The sequence below is a fragment of the Humulus lupulus genome, chromosome 2, assembly GCF_963169125.1.
Source record: "Humulus lupulus chromosome 2, drHumLupu1.1, whole genome shotgun sequence".
NCBI lineage: Eukaryota > Viridiplantae > Streptophyta > Magnoliopsida > Rosales > Cannabaceae > Humulus > Humulus lupulus.
In genome coordinates, this window is record NC_084794.1 from 20999899 (window position 1) to 21016487 (window position 16589).

The following is a 16589-nucleotide window of genomic DNA, read 5'->3' on the forward strand; positions in this document are numbered from 1 at the left end:
TCAAACTTGATTTTTAATCCCCTTTAATGGATGAATCAAGTTCCTAAGCTCCCACCTTTGATCTCCTAGCTTAACTCCTCAATTTGGGCTCTCAAAATTCAAAGAAAAGCAAAGGGGAAAAACATGTACGGGAAAGAAGAAGAAGATGAGGATGGGGCTCTGTTTTGTTTTGTTTTCCACAGCCCACTAAACCTCATATATATCCAAGCTAAATGACCTAAATGCCCCTAGGTCATTTAAGGTTTCTAAAGCCTTCCCGAGGGTAAAACCGTCATTTCCCGCCTATCTCGTTAATTATAATTAACGCTCTCCAATTTCCGCTATTCTCAATATTCTCAAATACCAATAAATCATATCCCATTACCCTTTAATTCCCGGTAATGTTCTAATCATCAAAGTGATCCCGAGACTCACCCTGAGCCTCGAACTTAAACCCGTTATGACTAGACCGAACACTTACATCACATGATCGTCTCATGCCGAATAGCTCGAACCAATCCACCTTATAATATGGCTATATTAATTAATCACCACCATGCACCCAAAATACACAATTACGCCCACAGCGGCCAAATTACCAAAATGCCCTTATAATAATAAATACTCCCATATGCATGCATTTACCATCATATAATAATATAATTCACATGAACATGCATATGATCATTAAATAGTATCATAATTCAATTATGACCCTCCTGGCCTCCTAATCAAGGTCCTAACCCTTATTAGGAAATTTGGGACATTACAACTAGTGAATTAGAACGAAATCCATGTAAAACAGAATACATTTTCAATTAGTTTGTACCCAATTCTGAAGCCGACATTCGAATATATAGATCTTGTCCGCTGGAAGAAAGTTTTCGAATATCAAACAAATATCCAAAATCATAAATTATCAGATCGAACCTACTACATGTTACAAAGCAGGTGATCTAGAAAGAGAGAAAAATACAAACCCTAGATTGAGAATAGAGAATCGACAAGATGACTAGTAGGTAGAATCTGTGGAACTCCATCGTAGAGAGATGGATAGAAACAGAGAGAATGGGGTTTTTTCTGATCTATGGCTCTGCTAGAAAGACGACGAATTAGGGGCGAGTTGGAAATTTCTCAATGCTACCAACTAATGTGGTGTGCTCCAACAGCTTGTGTGAAGTAGAGAAAGCCGAAGTGTGAATTAATAATTCCGTGTCTTGGACTTGTTAAATGAAAAGTAATTGTTCTTATTTTTTTATTAATAACGCTTATGAATATATGTAAGATTTTAGTTTAATATATAGTTAAAATTGTTGTAGTGGACCCATAATTAGTGAATCTACTAATGATTATGAAACTTTTTTTTTTTGTCAACACGTCTATAGTGTTTTCTAAAATAATTTTTTTTTTAAAAAATCATATATATAATAATTTGTACTTGAATTAACGATAAGTGTGACCTAAAATATAATCAATTTTAATTGTATTAGTAATATTAAAACAAGTGTAGTTAGCCTAATTAATATTTAGAAAAAGATTGTACAAAAAAAAAAACAAACAAGTACTGCAAGGTTTTTTTAGGAAATTTTTCTAAAATAGAGAGAGAGTTTTGGTATTTCTCAAAATAGTTTGTCAAAATTAGTACTAGCTAGACAGAGAGGACTAAAATTGATATTTGTAATCTTCATTTTATTCCAAATAGTTGCAGATGAGATTTATATAATATTGATTCCTTTGATACTTTTATTTTGATTCCCTTAATCAATAGATTTGGTGGTCTTTTTGATCTGTAAATTTTTGTGTTGTGAATTTTTTTTTTTGGTTGATTTTATATAGTTCCCGTTTGGTTTGATCCTGAATGAGGAAGAAGAATCGACCAATGAATCCCAACTAATATAATAAAAATAATGATTATCATATTATAAAAAGTTGACTATTTGCAAGCTACACATTAGTATATGCATACTAGATATTTGCATCATAATATTATTTAAAGACTTATAAAAGCTAGTAAATAAAGTTCATAACATTAATTTCACACATAATACATCAAATCAGTACTACATTTTACAACATAAATAACAACAATGCTAATATAATACACAGACTGTTATTTAGATTCATTTTGCAAATATTAATAGCAAATCTAATAGAATAGTTGGCGTTGGCGAGGCTGAAAGAGAGAAAAGAAAGCAAAGGCTGAACTTATCATATCACGAAAGATAAAATAGTTCAAGCAAACATATACTATTGGTAGAAAGGGGAATGAAAAATAGAGAAAATAGATGACAGTTGTCCCTTCAAGAAATTCATTGTATAGAATAAATGTTGCACCAAAAGATATGGCCATGGCTCCTATTGAGATGAAAAGTGATGTGCTTCCAATCATCAATTTCAATGGCAAGTAAATGAGGAAGTCATTCACTGCATATCGAGAGGTGAGAATTGATAAGAAGAACAATAATGAGAGAGCAGATGAAAATAAAGCTATTCCATCAGCAAGAGAGAAAGCCAAAAAAAATGAATGGCTCAAAAGAATAGGTTTTCCAGAATTTTGGTCAAATCCTCCAGGGACACTAAAGGCAGCGCTGAAAGCAACTGTAGCAATAAGTGTTGCAACAATCATTGAGGATTTAGCGGTATCTTTTATCCATTTCTCCCCAGCTTTTCTCATGCCTTCATGTTTCTCTACAAATACCTCTTCTGGTGTTTTGTCTTGGCCATTTGTCATTTTCATGAGTGAAGGGTAAACCATCTTTTTTACCTCCTTCATTCAATGAACAAAAAATTATTATATTATGATCCACAAAAATTATCAAATAAGACAAGAATAATATAAAGTGACAATATATACAAAGAAACTATTTTGTCAAACTCCACCCCTTATGATATCATTGCAAAATAATTATTTACAATATATGTAATATATTAAAATTGGTACAACTAATTATTTACCTTGAACCATAAGGCGTCCCGGTGCATTTGAAGAGCTGCTCCAGATAAACGATTACGTTTGCTGAGAGGTGATAATTCTGCAGCCAAATGTAATATGTTTTTTCTTTCCTCTTCAGAATTGATGATCTCTTCATTTACGATCATGTCTGCAATTGAGCCCAATTCATGAAGAAGATTGAATATTCCTTCATAACGATTTTCAACTGCTAAATGAAATATACTTCCGTGTTTTTTATCCGATTTCCAAACTATATCTGGATTGCGCCTTATCAGTTCAACCACCATTAAAGTGTTCCCAGAATTCGCTGCTTGAAATAGTAGGCATGTTGCTTCATGACATTTGGGATCATTGTAGGCCAGTGGGAGAAGTTTCTTTATTAATTCACGACAATTATCACGTTGTTTCCTTAGTTTCCCCTTGCAGCAACTTCCCATTATGCCTATATATATATATATCATCAGGGATATTAAATAATGATCTCTTTCGTAACAAGTGGTGCAACATGTTTTAAACTTGTTTGTGTAAACACGATGTTAAATACACATATGCAAATATATGTAGTCTCTTTTATATATGGTGCATAATTAATATACGACATTATATATGATAAGTCGCGAAGTAGAATACTTCAATCTAAGTGATAGTAAGAAAGATTCATGTCCCTATATAATAAAGATTGTAAAGGAAATCAGGAACAAAAGTACCGCCCACATAAAATTTCAAAGCATGGAAGATCGTGAGAATTAAGTTGAAGAGTCACATTTTTTTTTTTTGAAAAATACGACCCCCATTGAAGATCAAATTCATATCTCTAAATATGAATGTTTGTGGACTTAATTAATTAGGATTGTGAAATCTTGAGTTCACTTTTGTAGGAAAATGATTTCATGCTTAGTATTCCATGAAATCAACAAACAACCCAGAGTAAATTTATTAATTCAGTCATTTCTTATATATGCGGGAGTTGATTTCAAAGTATCATTTCCCAAGGTAAATAATTTCCATAATTTACCAAGATTTATCATCCAGAATTTTTACATCGAATGTTATTTATGTATATGAATAAAATGTAATTAGAGTATGAGAATCAAATTATTGTATATTGTTCGGCAAATACTGTGACCATTGTCGAGCCAATTCAAGAATACGCACATATTAGTTTGAAATTAGTAAATTGTTTATCTAAGACTAAACGCAATAAAGGATAAAGCTAGCTTTAAGATAAACTCAGCTATATTTTATATTTTCTTCTGTATTGATCTTTTCTGCTTAAAGATAAGAATGAGCCAAGGTTACAATTTATACAAGGAAGCTGAATATTTTATGTAATAACCATATTTTGTGGAGATGTTTTTTCTGAATGGCAAATCATGATCTCAATTACATCTGTATTGTGTGTTTGTTGCATTTGGTGGTCTCAGTGTTTTCACTTGCCATGTAAGATAAGTTTTCAGTTAGCTTTAACTAATTTTGGTTAAGTGGTTGTTAATGGTTCTGTTAAAATTAGTTAGCTGAACATATATACACGTCGTTTTGGGTCTTGGACCAGCTGGAAACTAATGAACTAATTTTTCACAAAGAGTTTTTGTTGTTGTCTTCTTGGTTCTACTCTCTTGTCATTGATGCGGGTTTTTGTTAAAGTTTGAAGCTTCATTCTTGGAGCTGATTTTGAAATACTTGAAGCTGAAGAATAGAGAGATCTGTTCTAAAATTTCTGAAGGGATTTTAACATTACTTCTAATTAATAGATTTAGAAGAAAAAAGATTGAGTGTGAGACTAAGTAGGTGAGTGTAATTCTTTCTATGTGTTTCATTCGTTCTTTAGCAAATTATTGTTTTGAGATTGTAATTTGTAAAGAACATGATTTGATATGGTGAAAGTTTTTACCCTAGTCTTTGTAACCCAAAAAGTAGTTGATTTATTCAGTGAACTTTGTAAAAAACATTGTTGTATTTTTACTTTCTTCTAGCTTGCCTATTATAGAATTGTGTTTGTTCACTCATATTAATCTTAGGCAACTAAAGTAACTTTTCATTCTAGACTATGAATATTTGAATATAATGTAACGACCTGTCCTTGTAAGGACATTTTAATCATTTACAATTCATTATATAAATACTCAGGAGACAAAATAGGCTAACAGAATGGGAGCACTACCAATTTCTCATGTTGTTCTCTGCTGCCTATTCATATGAAGCTAAGTCTCTCTCTAGATTAGCACTTTCTTCAACATGCCCCATCGATATCACGTTATTTGGAGATGCCAATATAGGGAGCTTGTTTGTTAAGAACTTATGTTGAGCTATAGAAAGTGCTTTTGTAAGAATGTATGTTGTTTGCTCCTCTATAGGTACATAACCTATTTCCAGTTGCTTGTTTTCAATTTTGTCTCTAATGAAATGCACATCAAGTTCTATATGTTTGATTCTTGCGTGAAATACTGGGTTGGGAACTAGTTTTTTTTCCCCTGCATTATCACACCATATCTTGGGTGTTGTTGAATTTTAGATCCCATCTCAGTATACAATGACTGCAACAAAGCTAATTCAGCTACACATTGAGCAAGTTCTCTATACTATGCTTCAGTACTCGATTTTGCTATGGATATTTGCTTTTTCGAACGCCAAGATATTAGATTTATGCCAATATCAATAGCATAGCTAGTTGTAGATCATCGATCATCCAAAGACCTAGCCTAATCCAAGTCACAATAGGCGTCAACATTCAGTATCTATGCTGGTGTAAAAACTAATCCATGTCCAACAATTCCCCTCACATATATTAGTATTCGCTTGCAAGCAAACCAATAATTTTGGGTAGGAACATGCATGAATTGGCTTAATTTATTCATTGCAAAAGATATGTTGGGATGACTTAGTGTCAAGTATTGAAGTTCCCCAATTGTGCTTCTAAACAAAGTGAGATCTTCAATTGGATTGCTATCTTGTAAACACAATTTTTAAGCTTAACACATTGGTGTGGTCGGGGGTTTACAATTCAACATGTTGTTGCGTCGAAGTAAATCAAGTGTATCATTGGTTTAAGAGAGATGGAGAGAATGGTGCCCCCTCACTATCTCAAACCCAAGGAAGTAAGTGATAGACCCGAGAGACTTCAATGCAAACTTGGCGTTGAGAGAGGCAATAATTTCATAGATCTCCATTTGATTGCTGCCAGTAAGTAGTATATCGTCAACATAGACAAGGAGATAAATAACAACGGGACCTTGTTTATATATAAATAAGGATGTGTCAGCTTGTGAATTAACAAACCCAAGAGTAAGTATTACACAAGGTGGCAAACCAGGCGCGAGGAGCTTATTTGAGGCCATATAGTGCATGATTTAGTTTGCACACAACAATCAAATTTGAAGGATCAACATACCCATATACACAGTCCCGGAAAGGTTGTCATTGAGTACAACATTATTAACATCAACTTGTTGGATGTCCCAATTGTGTGCAACAAGAGTAAGAATCAGTCGAATCGTAGATGGCTTGAAAACCAGACTAAAAGTTTCAAAAAATCAATGCCCAACGCTTGTTGGAACCCCTTTAATTAGCAACAACGCTTGCTTTGTAGCGTAGCACAGAGCCATCAGAATTGCATTTGATGCAGAAAATCCATTTGTTGGCCACGACATTCATATATTTCGTGGGAGAGACAATGGTCCATGTGTTGTTGTTTATAAGTACTTGAAATTCATCATCCATAGTTTTTTTCCACTTTGGTATATGGTCAAGGCTTGAGAGGCAGAATGAGGCTAAACATCATCTGTCAAAGTTGATGATAACATGGGAACACGTGTAAATTTTGGGTTTAAAGGATCTAGCTTGGACCTAGTTACCATGGGATGAAGGGAGGGTTGTCGGTGTGGTTGGTGGGAGGGAATTGGAAGATCAATATGAAATGGTATGGTGTCTGGAGAAGGTGGAGATAAATTAGTTGAAGAAGGTAAATTAGGGGAGATGGAGGTGGTAGATGTAGGAGAGGTTATACCAGTTTCAAGTTGATGTTGGTTAGGGACATAAAGCCACTTGGATTGCACATCATGAGACAATGCATTTGGTGTCTAGGGAGGTGAGTGACAGAACCTAGAGAAAACATAGGAATAACAAACCAAGAAGTTGAAGACGATGAAACAGATGGATTATAGACTCAACTTCAGAAGCTAAAAAGGAATTGGAAGAGAATGGAAAATCACTTCCATTGAAAGTGACACTCTGAGCAACGTACACACGTCCAGAGGAATGGAGGCATAGATAGCCTTTATTATTTGGGTTGTAACCATTAAACACACACGGATATGAGAAAACACACAAACAAAAAACTTTGAGATGAGAGTATAATTGGGAACGAGATGAAACATAGTTTCAAAAGGGGAATTGTTAGAGAGAACTAAGGTTGGAAGAAGATTGATGAGGTTTGTAGCAGCGTAATGTCTCTCCTTCCAATTTCATTTCAAAAGCATTTCTTTAAATTTGTAGTGGAAAAAGGGTGTTGTACTTGCAACATGAGTTTTCCTTAATACCTTCTCATTGGATTTCTTTATATTTTGTTCTTAAAAATGTTAAAAAAAAAAACTTGCTTGGTTAGCTTTGTTGTTTGAAGTAATGAACTAATTTGATTGCTAGGATTGCGATGTAGTCAAACTTTGTAGTTTGGTGATATATTTCTCCAATATTACTATTTATCTTTTACTGAATTAGACTATTCCCGTGATTTAATGCCTACTTTTATGTGGAGATGACTAGTGATGGTAGTGGTTGTAATATATTAGTCGAACTCGACATCTTAAATATTCTGAACTTTCTTGAAAATTTGTGGGAAGTCTCCTATAACTACATTATACATAATCATATAAAAAAATAAATTTATAACTTATCTATATAATAAAATAATAAGAGTACCTACAAGTAGTGATTAAAAATAATCATCACTACTATAGTGGTATCTTATATATTATATTTAAATTATTATAATAAATACAAGAATGTATACTACAAGAAAGAAGACTTTTGCCAGTGCACTTTTGTGCTGGCAAAAGTCCAGACACTTTTTCCAATGTAGTTTTACACCAATAAAGACTACCAGAAAAAGCTCGTCACTAATTGTATTTTTCTCAATACAAAATGCAATACGCCGGCAAAAGTTTTTATTACCAACGTGTAAACACGTTGATAAAAATGACACCGACGACGGGTAACAAATTTGAAAAAAAATATATATTAAACTTTAAAATATGACATTATTCTAGAGTTTTTTTTTCTCTTTGCAATGACATTAATCGAGAATTGTAAAAATTGTACCTGCATTAAGTAATCCATCGTTGTCATCTGGCATAGGATTTTGAGCTAAAATCATCATGCTCTTTCTAATATTTCTTGATGACTCTGAATTTTGTTGATTGTGGAATGATGTAACTTCATTATTACTTGTCATATCTGCCAAATTTATTGTCAATCCATTAAATTAATAATTTTTTATATATTAAAATGAGTACTTTCAAATCTAAGAAAACAATAAGTAATATATGGGTAAGACATGTATCTTTATCCTATTATAAAAAAAAATAAAAAGGGTAAGACATCTATCCTTTGTATTGTTACGTTCCTCTCTTTTAATTATATTTGCATTATATTGCTCCTATATTATGAATACAACTTAATATAATTAGTTTTCAACATTTTCTTGTTAATTCTGAAATCTTTTCATGAACCATATTGTAAAAAGGTTTTAAGGCTGATTTTTATCAGTAGTTGATACATCTCGGAATACTGATAATTAAAAAACGAGACATATTTGCATTAACATGACAACCTTATATATTATTTGTATAAGGGTCTACATAGCTAGAATTAGTATTGGTAGTTACATATTTTCAAACTATCCATGAAAAAAATTATGAACCTACCTTAAAAATAAATATAAGAATATAGCATATTATTCTTTGTTTTTTTTTTTTTTAAGTTAAAAAATCTGTGTATCTAGCAGTATTGTATAAATGTACTATATTGAACACATTTCCTAGATACACACTAGCTATAGATGGGATATATATATAGGCATTAGATTTTGATGAGGTTTTGCTGAATTTTTTTATCTAATGAAGTGGCAATCCTGCTCAATGGGGGATTGGTTGCTATGTGGATGGATATTTTATTGTCACAAAAACGATGAGCATGGGGGTTTTAATTTGTAAGTACTGAGCAAGAAGGTAGGATGTACAATCGTGTTATTTCACTTGTTGTAAATGTGCACGATAGTCGACTTATCATGGCGATTCCTTTGATATTCATGATATTAAAGAATTTACAAAATGAAGATGCAAAATCCAGTTATGGAATACCGCTAGTTTATGAGCGAAAATATCTAAAGCGAATTAAATGAATGAAATGAAAAGAAGGCGAATCAAAAGAGAATATTTTTCTCTGATACCATATTAATTAAATGATAGAATTGAATGGAATGAATCTTGTTGAAGAAAAGTAAAATATAACAATGTTTTTATATATTATATATTAAAATGATACTTATTGTGCAAGATAATATGTTATAATGATGTAACACAACATTATTATTCAAATTTTCTCTTTAGATTTTATTGAAGTTGAAAATGATACAATTTCTCCATCATTTTCAATGAAGTGTAATGCCAAGTTTATAATAATTTAAATAATTAAATCATATTTATTTAAAAATAATAAAGATATACATATTATTGTTTTTATCTTATAAATTTGTGTGATAGTTTATTTTTTATCAAGTGATTAGAGCTCTTTTTTTTTTCATCAAATTCACCAAAGGACATTGTAAGATACATTGAAAACTAAAAATAGTTAATGCATGCATACTTCTGTCTACATTATGAGTTTTTCTATTATTATTTTATTTCTATTATTAATTTCTTTTTTAAAATATTATTGTATTTTATATATATGCCATGTAGCTATGTAAATATATATATATATCTATGTCAACGTTGTGTTTAGATGTTATATATGTAGAGATTATTGATATAAATATTTATATATACTATAGAATTATAATTCATTTTATTATATATATAAATTAAAAAAAACAATGAACAAGTTTCTATTAAAATTTTAAACAATGTTTACAACTTTAAAACTAAGCAAATGTGTATTGCATATTACTTCTACCTAGTATAAATATTATATGTATATAACAAGTTACAAATCTGTAACTACATATATTAATTCAACCTCAATATATATATCTTTTAAATCTTAATATATGTTCCTTGAAAGGCTGAGAAAATTACAATTTATAGCAACAAGGAAATCGCCGCATGCATAAAAAAAATTAAAAAAAAAAACATAAAATTGTATATATAATATACATATATATATATTTATAAAATAGTAGGGATTGAAAAACTTAATTACTATATATCATGATAAATATCTTTCAATTCACTACAAAAAAAAAAAAAAAAAGGTTTTTAGGGGCAACACCAAGTCCCCCTAATAAAATCGCATCTAAAACATATTTTTCTTGTAGTCGTAAATGTTAATTTTATTCATCTTCTTTTGTGGAACTTATAATAATTTTTCATGAATGATCCCATACTTATAATTCATGAGTAAAAATTAATCATTATAGATAATTCGCAACATATATAGTTAATTAATTAATTTAGATGGTAGCTAAATTTCCAATTGTTCATATTTCAACATTAATTTTCGTATTACAAGTGAAGGTATTATTAATTAAATATATATATTTATATAGAATAATATTTAAACTGTAACGTACCTGCTCGATTAGATCCAACATTTTGCTGATCCAAAGGTATGCGTAATGCCACATCTAATACATTTATGCAAAATTTGCTGCTATTATTATTTAAAAAAAAAAAAAAAATTGAACGACTCAGATACTGAGGACTAACTGTTAACGTAAACTTCAAATTTCTTAATTCTTCTCTCCACCATATCAGTTAAACAAAATATAATTTATGTATATTTTACAAGCAGCATGTTTGTACCCAAGATATATACTAATTAACTTAATTCATCCTAGTGTTAATATATTAAACACAAGGAACAATGAATTGCAAATACATGATAACTTAATTTGACAAGAACTGCAATCGTCATCCACAAAATTAGTAAGAAATTCTAAAAGTACTTCATCTAATTAATAAAGTTGTTCGATCTTTATAGCATAAATGTTTAAAGCCAATATTGAATTGTAGTGAACATAATAGTACAATATATAATGGAGGGGCTTCTTTGATGTCATAATAATCAATATCTAAGTCTTCCTTCTTAGAGTGGTACTAATATTTCAAGTTTGTACTTATACAATTATTACTAACAACTTTTCGATCTCCAGGCATTCATTTTTTCCCCCTTGGAACTTTTTTAGATTGCAGCATATGGAATCACTGACACTAGCTTCCTACTACTAAAGTTATTAGAGGAATTTTCATGTCGTTTTTTTTGTAAATACAACCTAAAATCTAGTGACACGAAAGGGACAAAAGCTTTTACCATGATTCATAATATAATTGATGATGTGAAATATCCAATATACAAAAATATACAAAGGTTCTCATATATAGATATATATATCTGACGTGTAGTTGTTCTAAAAAAATGCATAATAATTTCAAGTTCCTCTGTGTAGTATGGAATAATTAATTAAATTATATCAAATAATTTTCCTTTTCAAATTCAAATATTTTTTTGAATTCTCTCAATACTTTGTAATGATTCAATTAATTTTTTTTAAAAATGAACTGCTATATAAAATTAAAACATATATATTGAAATGTTCATCCAATTTCTACGTATGTACTAAAATTTGACAAAATTTCCAGGATAATTTTTATATTTTCTAAGGTTTGTTAGTTGATAATATAATGAACACATAATTGTATATAACTTTGCCAAAACCCATTTTTAAACACAAGACCCCGTTTCTTATGATTATTAGGTTAACCATATATATATCTTTGTCATTTCAAATATTAATTAATGTTTTATTATATTAGGTTAACCATTTTCTATGATTTGCGCAAGCGATTTATTCAAATCATATATAGCTATAGGTCCTGTTTATAATATTCTCTGCCCTAACCTATATTGAATATATATACAAAACTACTACTGATGATCGATCTTACCATAAAATCCGGCATGGATGCAGATATTGAGAAACGCAATCTTTGAGTCCATAGTCCATGTTCCGACTGCGACTCCGACTGCAGACTCACCGTATTGGTAAAGGTAATCAACCATCGGACGGTGTCCTAAGAGAGCAGCAAAATAAAGTGGTGTTTTGGTGCCATCTACACCGCTAACTGTAGGACCTGCTCCTTGTGTCGTCGTCGACTGTAGTAGGTATTTTTTCTTATAAATCATTTTAGCCATTTTCACATTGCCAGTAATAGCCACATAGCATAAGACCGTGATACCCTTCTTGTTCTGAACCTCTAATTGGCAGGCCTCGTCCACAATATGCTCCACAAGGTATTCTAAGATCTTCTCCTGTTTTGCTAAGGCCGCGATATGGAGAACGCTTTCTCTTTCTCCGGTCATCGGTCGTGTAATCAAATGTTTTAATCGGTCTTGGTCGAGCTCTTTAACAGCTTTCAAATCACCTTTCAGTACGTGTAGATAAAGCTCGGGTAAATCTTTTTCTTGTTGTTGTTGTTCCTCATCATCATTGCCTTCATTAATAAGTAGAAAAAAAATGCATATTTAAAAAATATATATTATAGCACAAATTATATTTTCGGTATTAATTTGTGAGGTGATCATCAGCAATAGAATTCAACTACGTACTAGCTATATAATTGAAATATTTCTTCATTTGTTAAGGGAGTAAAATTGAAAATTAATCTATTTTAGTAATTACATTATTAGCTAAGAATCTCTCTATGTTTCAATCTGACTTATTATACTGAAAGGGTATCTTATATATTAATAACAGTTTATATGATTGGGTGTCTGAGCTCTAATTCTATTCATCTTCAAAACGGAATTAACTATAATAATATTATAACAATTAGGAAAGTGCTCACTGTAGTTACGGCCAGGACTCCCTCCGTCAGATGACATATATAATTGGCAGACTTTGATCAGATGAGCGAAAGAGCGTACGGGCATTTGGAAACTGAAAAATTCACACGATATATGTATAAGCCAACTTATTGCGCAATGCTTATATTATTGGATTTTATGAAGGAATGATTCCAAAGCTAGAATTGGGCCCTAACCAATAGCTACTACAATAATTCGTTTGGTCACTTCACTACTCCAATTTCTTTTTTAAAAGGAGCTTTAAAAAAGCAGGATCAGAATCATGAGCATGCTTGAGAGGACCAGATAAGAAGAAACAACAAAATTGCCTCATCGCTACACTGTAAAACGCGAGGAGTATATATCAGCTTTAACTTTTTCTTTTTATTTTGAATGACTCCACATCAAGAAAAAGAAACTACGAAATTGCCTTATCACTACACTGTAAATTAAAGGCGAGGATTCTATATCAACTTCAACTTTTTCTTTTTATTTTGAATGACTTCACAGTACCTTAATTTACATAAAGTGAAATTTTTGTAAATCCTAAACACTACAAGAATTGAACACATTAGCGGCAGGGGACTTCGCCGCTAATAAGGGCAACATCCGCCGCTAATTCCCCGCGTCAAATTATTTGTCACTAATAATAATTATTAGCGGCGGACTGACACACCCGCCGCTAATATCATATTATTAGCGGCAGATATTAACGGCGGAGCCCGTCGCTAATACATATGCCAGATTCATTATTATTAGCCTCGAGGACCGCCGCTAATATTTTTTTTATAATTTATTTGAAATAAATTAATAAATTAATATTTATTAAATTTAATTATTTTTAAAAATAATTCATAATAAAATTTAACAAAATAAATATTTAATTAATTTAAACATAACTAACATTAAAATTAATGTGAATAGTTTTAATATTTATCAACCTAACTAATATCGCTATTGTCATTAGAAATAAATACAACATTAATTCAGTCCAAATACATAAACTAGTAACTAAATAAAATCATTAAGATTAATGTTGAAATTGTCCTCATTTTCAACATTTTGATTTGGCTGTGAGGATGGCGGCTGTGGCTGTGGCGGTGAAGGAATATAAGGTGGCTGTGATGATCATCCGAGCGTGAGGTCCCCAAACTAATCTCGAGGCTGTGGCTGTGGCTGCGACCCGCCCCCAAACTCACCATATCTCACATATGGTTGCTGCGACGAACCTCCAACCTCCCCATATCTAACATTAGGTAGTGGAGGTTGCATCGATTCTCCTTGAAAATCAGTAAAACTAAAATATAGTGGAGGAGACTGGGAAGAGCGTCCAAAAATGTATTGGTTTTGATACTGAGGAGGTTGTTGCAATGACACATGTGGCGGATACGGTGGATGAGGCTGGTACTGCTGCTGTGGCGGATACTGTGAAGGAGGCTGGTACTGCTGCTGTGGCGGTGTATGAAGGTTAGGATTGGCAGTGTTACTCTGAGAAGACAAACCACCTTCGGATTGTGATGGCAAATACCTCTGCAGAAAACTGTCAAACCGTGGGTCATACAGTTTACTGGGTTGCTCAGGTACCACAGACTGAAGCGTCTCATGAATTGCCTTCATCATCACAGCCATAGTAGTCATATCTTCATTAGGCGTAGCAGCAGTATTTGCTTGGGACTGACTTTGATCTGTAGAGCTAGAGGTTGTCTTTCTTGTCTTCCCTTTTGCCCTATAACCCACTCCTCTTTGGTAGTCAGATCTCTCCCTGAGTACTTTACTTAGTATCTCGTATTGATCGACCGGGGACGAATCAACGCCAGATACATTAAGAGATGCCTCACTCTGCTGTTGACTTTGCCTCTCAAGTTGTGACCCCTGAACCTCTGCCGCCATTTTTTCTTGTATAAAGATAACATTATGAACAAAAATTAGAAACATTAGAAACAAGAAAACAATACTATTTACTTACATAATCTTGTTGAGCTGCCCATTGACAAAAGATTTTGTCGATTTTTTCATATGAGCATCCCTCCAAGTATCAACAACATGCGCATCTGGGTTCTCCTATACAAATGTAAAAAAAATGTTTCAGAATGTGTTATTTTATAAAATTAAATTAACATCTTCACTTACATATTGGTGACGCTTAGCTGCCAACGACTTTGTGCCTTGTGTTGTTACATACTTAATTTGTTTTCTGTTTACTTGATTTTTAGCGGAACGAGCCAAAAATCTTTCGCTCAAAAACATTTCACAAATATTTTGCCAAGCCTCCTTAGTGCAATGGTCAGGTGGCTTAGAGAGGACATTCTCCAAATCATCTGGTCCAGCATAATGAATTTTGAAGTGTCTATGTCTATTGTTCTTTCTCTCGCGATATCTTTCGCTCATCTCCTTGTTGACAGTTTCCGGAACTGACTCACGTTGTGTATGACCGTCTATATTATAGTAATACTGCATTAAGAAAAAAAAATTAGATAACTTTGTAAATAATGGAAATAAATAATGAAAAGTACAAGATTTGTAATTTTTTTACCCTCATACGATCAAGCACTTGATCCTTAAACTGTTAAGGTACATCAGCAAAATCCAAATAATGTCCCGGACACAAAATGGTAACTAGAGTGCCCAACATGCGAATAAAAGCTTGATCCTCCTGCCTAACCACTTTGTTGGTCACAGGATCAAGCTCTAGATCCAATGGTTTCCCAGCTTTTTTCCTTCGTTCTTCAAGAACATTATTACTAGGAAGGCCACGACCTTTTCTTCTCGTCGGCGGGGCTTTAAAATTTATTAACAATAATCAGTATTAGTATTGATGTTATATTTATCTAACAATATAATTTCTAAAAATAAATTTCATATGCAATATTTAACCTGACTCGCAAGACACTACAACAAAAATAAGTTTTAGGGGCGACGCATGTCGCCCCTAATATGTATCAGGAGCGACTTGTCGCTCCTGATTAGTCGCCCGTGGAAAAATGTCCTTGAAGGGTACATTAGAGGCGACTATAGGGTCGCCCCTGATATTCAAATATTAGGAGGGGCGAATTTGTCGATATGTCGCCCCTAATACTCTATTAGTCGCCCTTAATACTTAATTATTAGGGGCGACGTGTCGCCCCAAATGGTTCCACGTGGTATATTACTAGGGGCGACATTGTCGCCCCTAATAATTAAGCATTAGGGGCGACACGTCGCCCCTAATACTATACTCAGTCGCCCCAAATAATCGAACGTAACATATTATCAGGGGCGACAATGTCGCCCCTAATACTTCTTTATTTATATAAAAATAATAAAATTAATTAATTAAATAGTATTAGGGGAGATAAGTCGCCCCTAATACTATATTCTGTCGCCCCAAACAGTTGCACGTGGCATATTATCAGGGGCGAAAATGTAGCCCCTAATACTACTTTATTTATAAAAAAAATAATAAAATTAATTAATTAAATACAATTTTAAATAATTATTTATCGAAATAATTATTTAAAATTTAATTAATTGAAAACAAATATATTAAAAATAAAAATATTATATTAAATATTTAAATTAGTATATTAAAATAACAATTGTATATATTCATAATATATTAACA

The 16589-nt window shown here is 32.1% G+C and overlaps 1 protein-coding gene across 1 annotated transcript; it reads right to left on the reverse strand.

The window, feature by feature from the left end:
• Positions 1-1987: 1987 nt before the first annotated feature.
• Positions 1988-13139, reverse strand: LOC133817445 (uncharacterized). Its single transcript, XM_062249970.1, has 6 exons — positions 12991-13139; positions 12091-12636; positions 10716-10769; positions 8246-8380; positions 2935-3374; positions 1988-2746 (listed from the first exon to the last, which is right to left on the reverse strand). Exons 1-6 carry the CDS (start codon positions 13073-13075, stop codon positions 2126-2128), a joined length of 1881 nt encoding a protein of 626 aa, XP_062105954.1. The 5' UTR covers positions 13076-13139; the 3' UTR covers positions 1988-2125.
• Between the last annotated feature and the right edge of the window lie 3450 nt (positions 13140-16589).

Bases quoted from the DNA above. Each gene is read 5' to 3' on its own strand.
- LOC133817445 (XM_062249970.1), bottom strand. From the start codon at position 13,075: ATGCCCGTACGCTCTTTCGCTCATCTGATCAAAGTCTGCCAATTATAT. The intron at 12,637-12,990 runs GTGAGCACTTTC...TTATTAATGAAG, and splicing joins GAGTCCTGGCCGTAACTACA to GCAATGATGATGAGGAACAA. The intron at 3,375-8,245 runs GTACAATTTTTA...ATATATATATAG, and splicing joins CGATGGATTACTTAATGCAG to GCATAATGGGAAGTTGCTGC.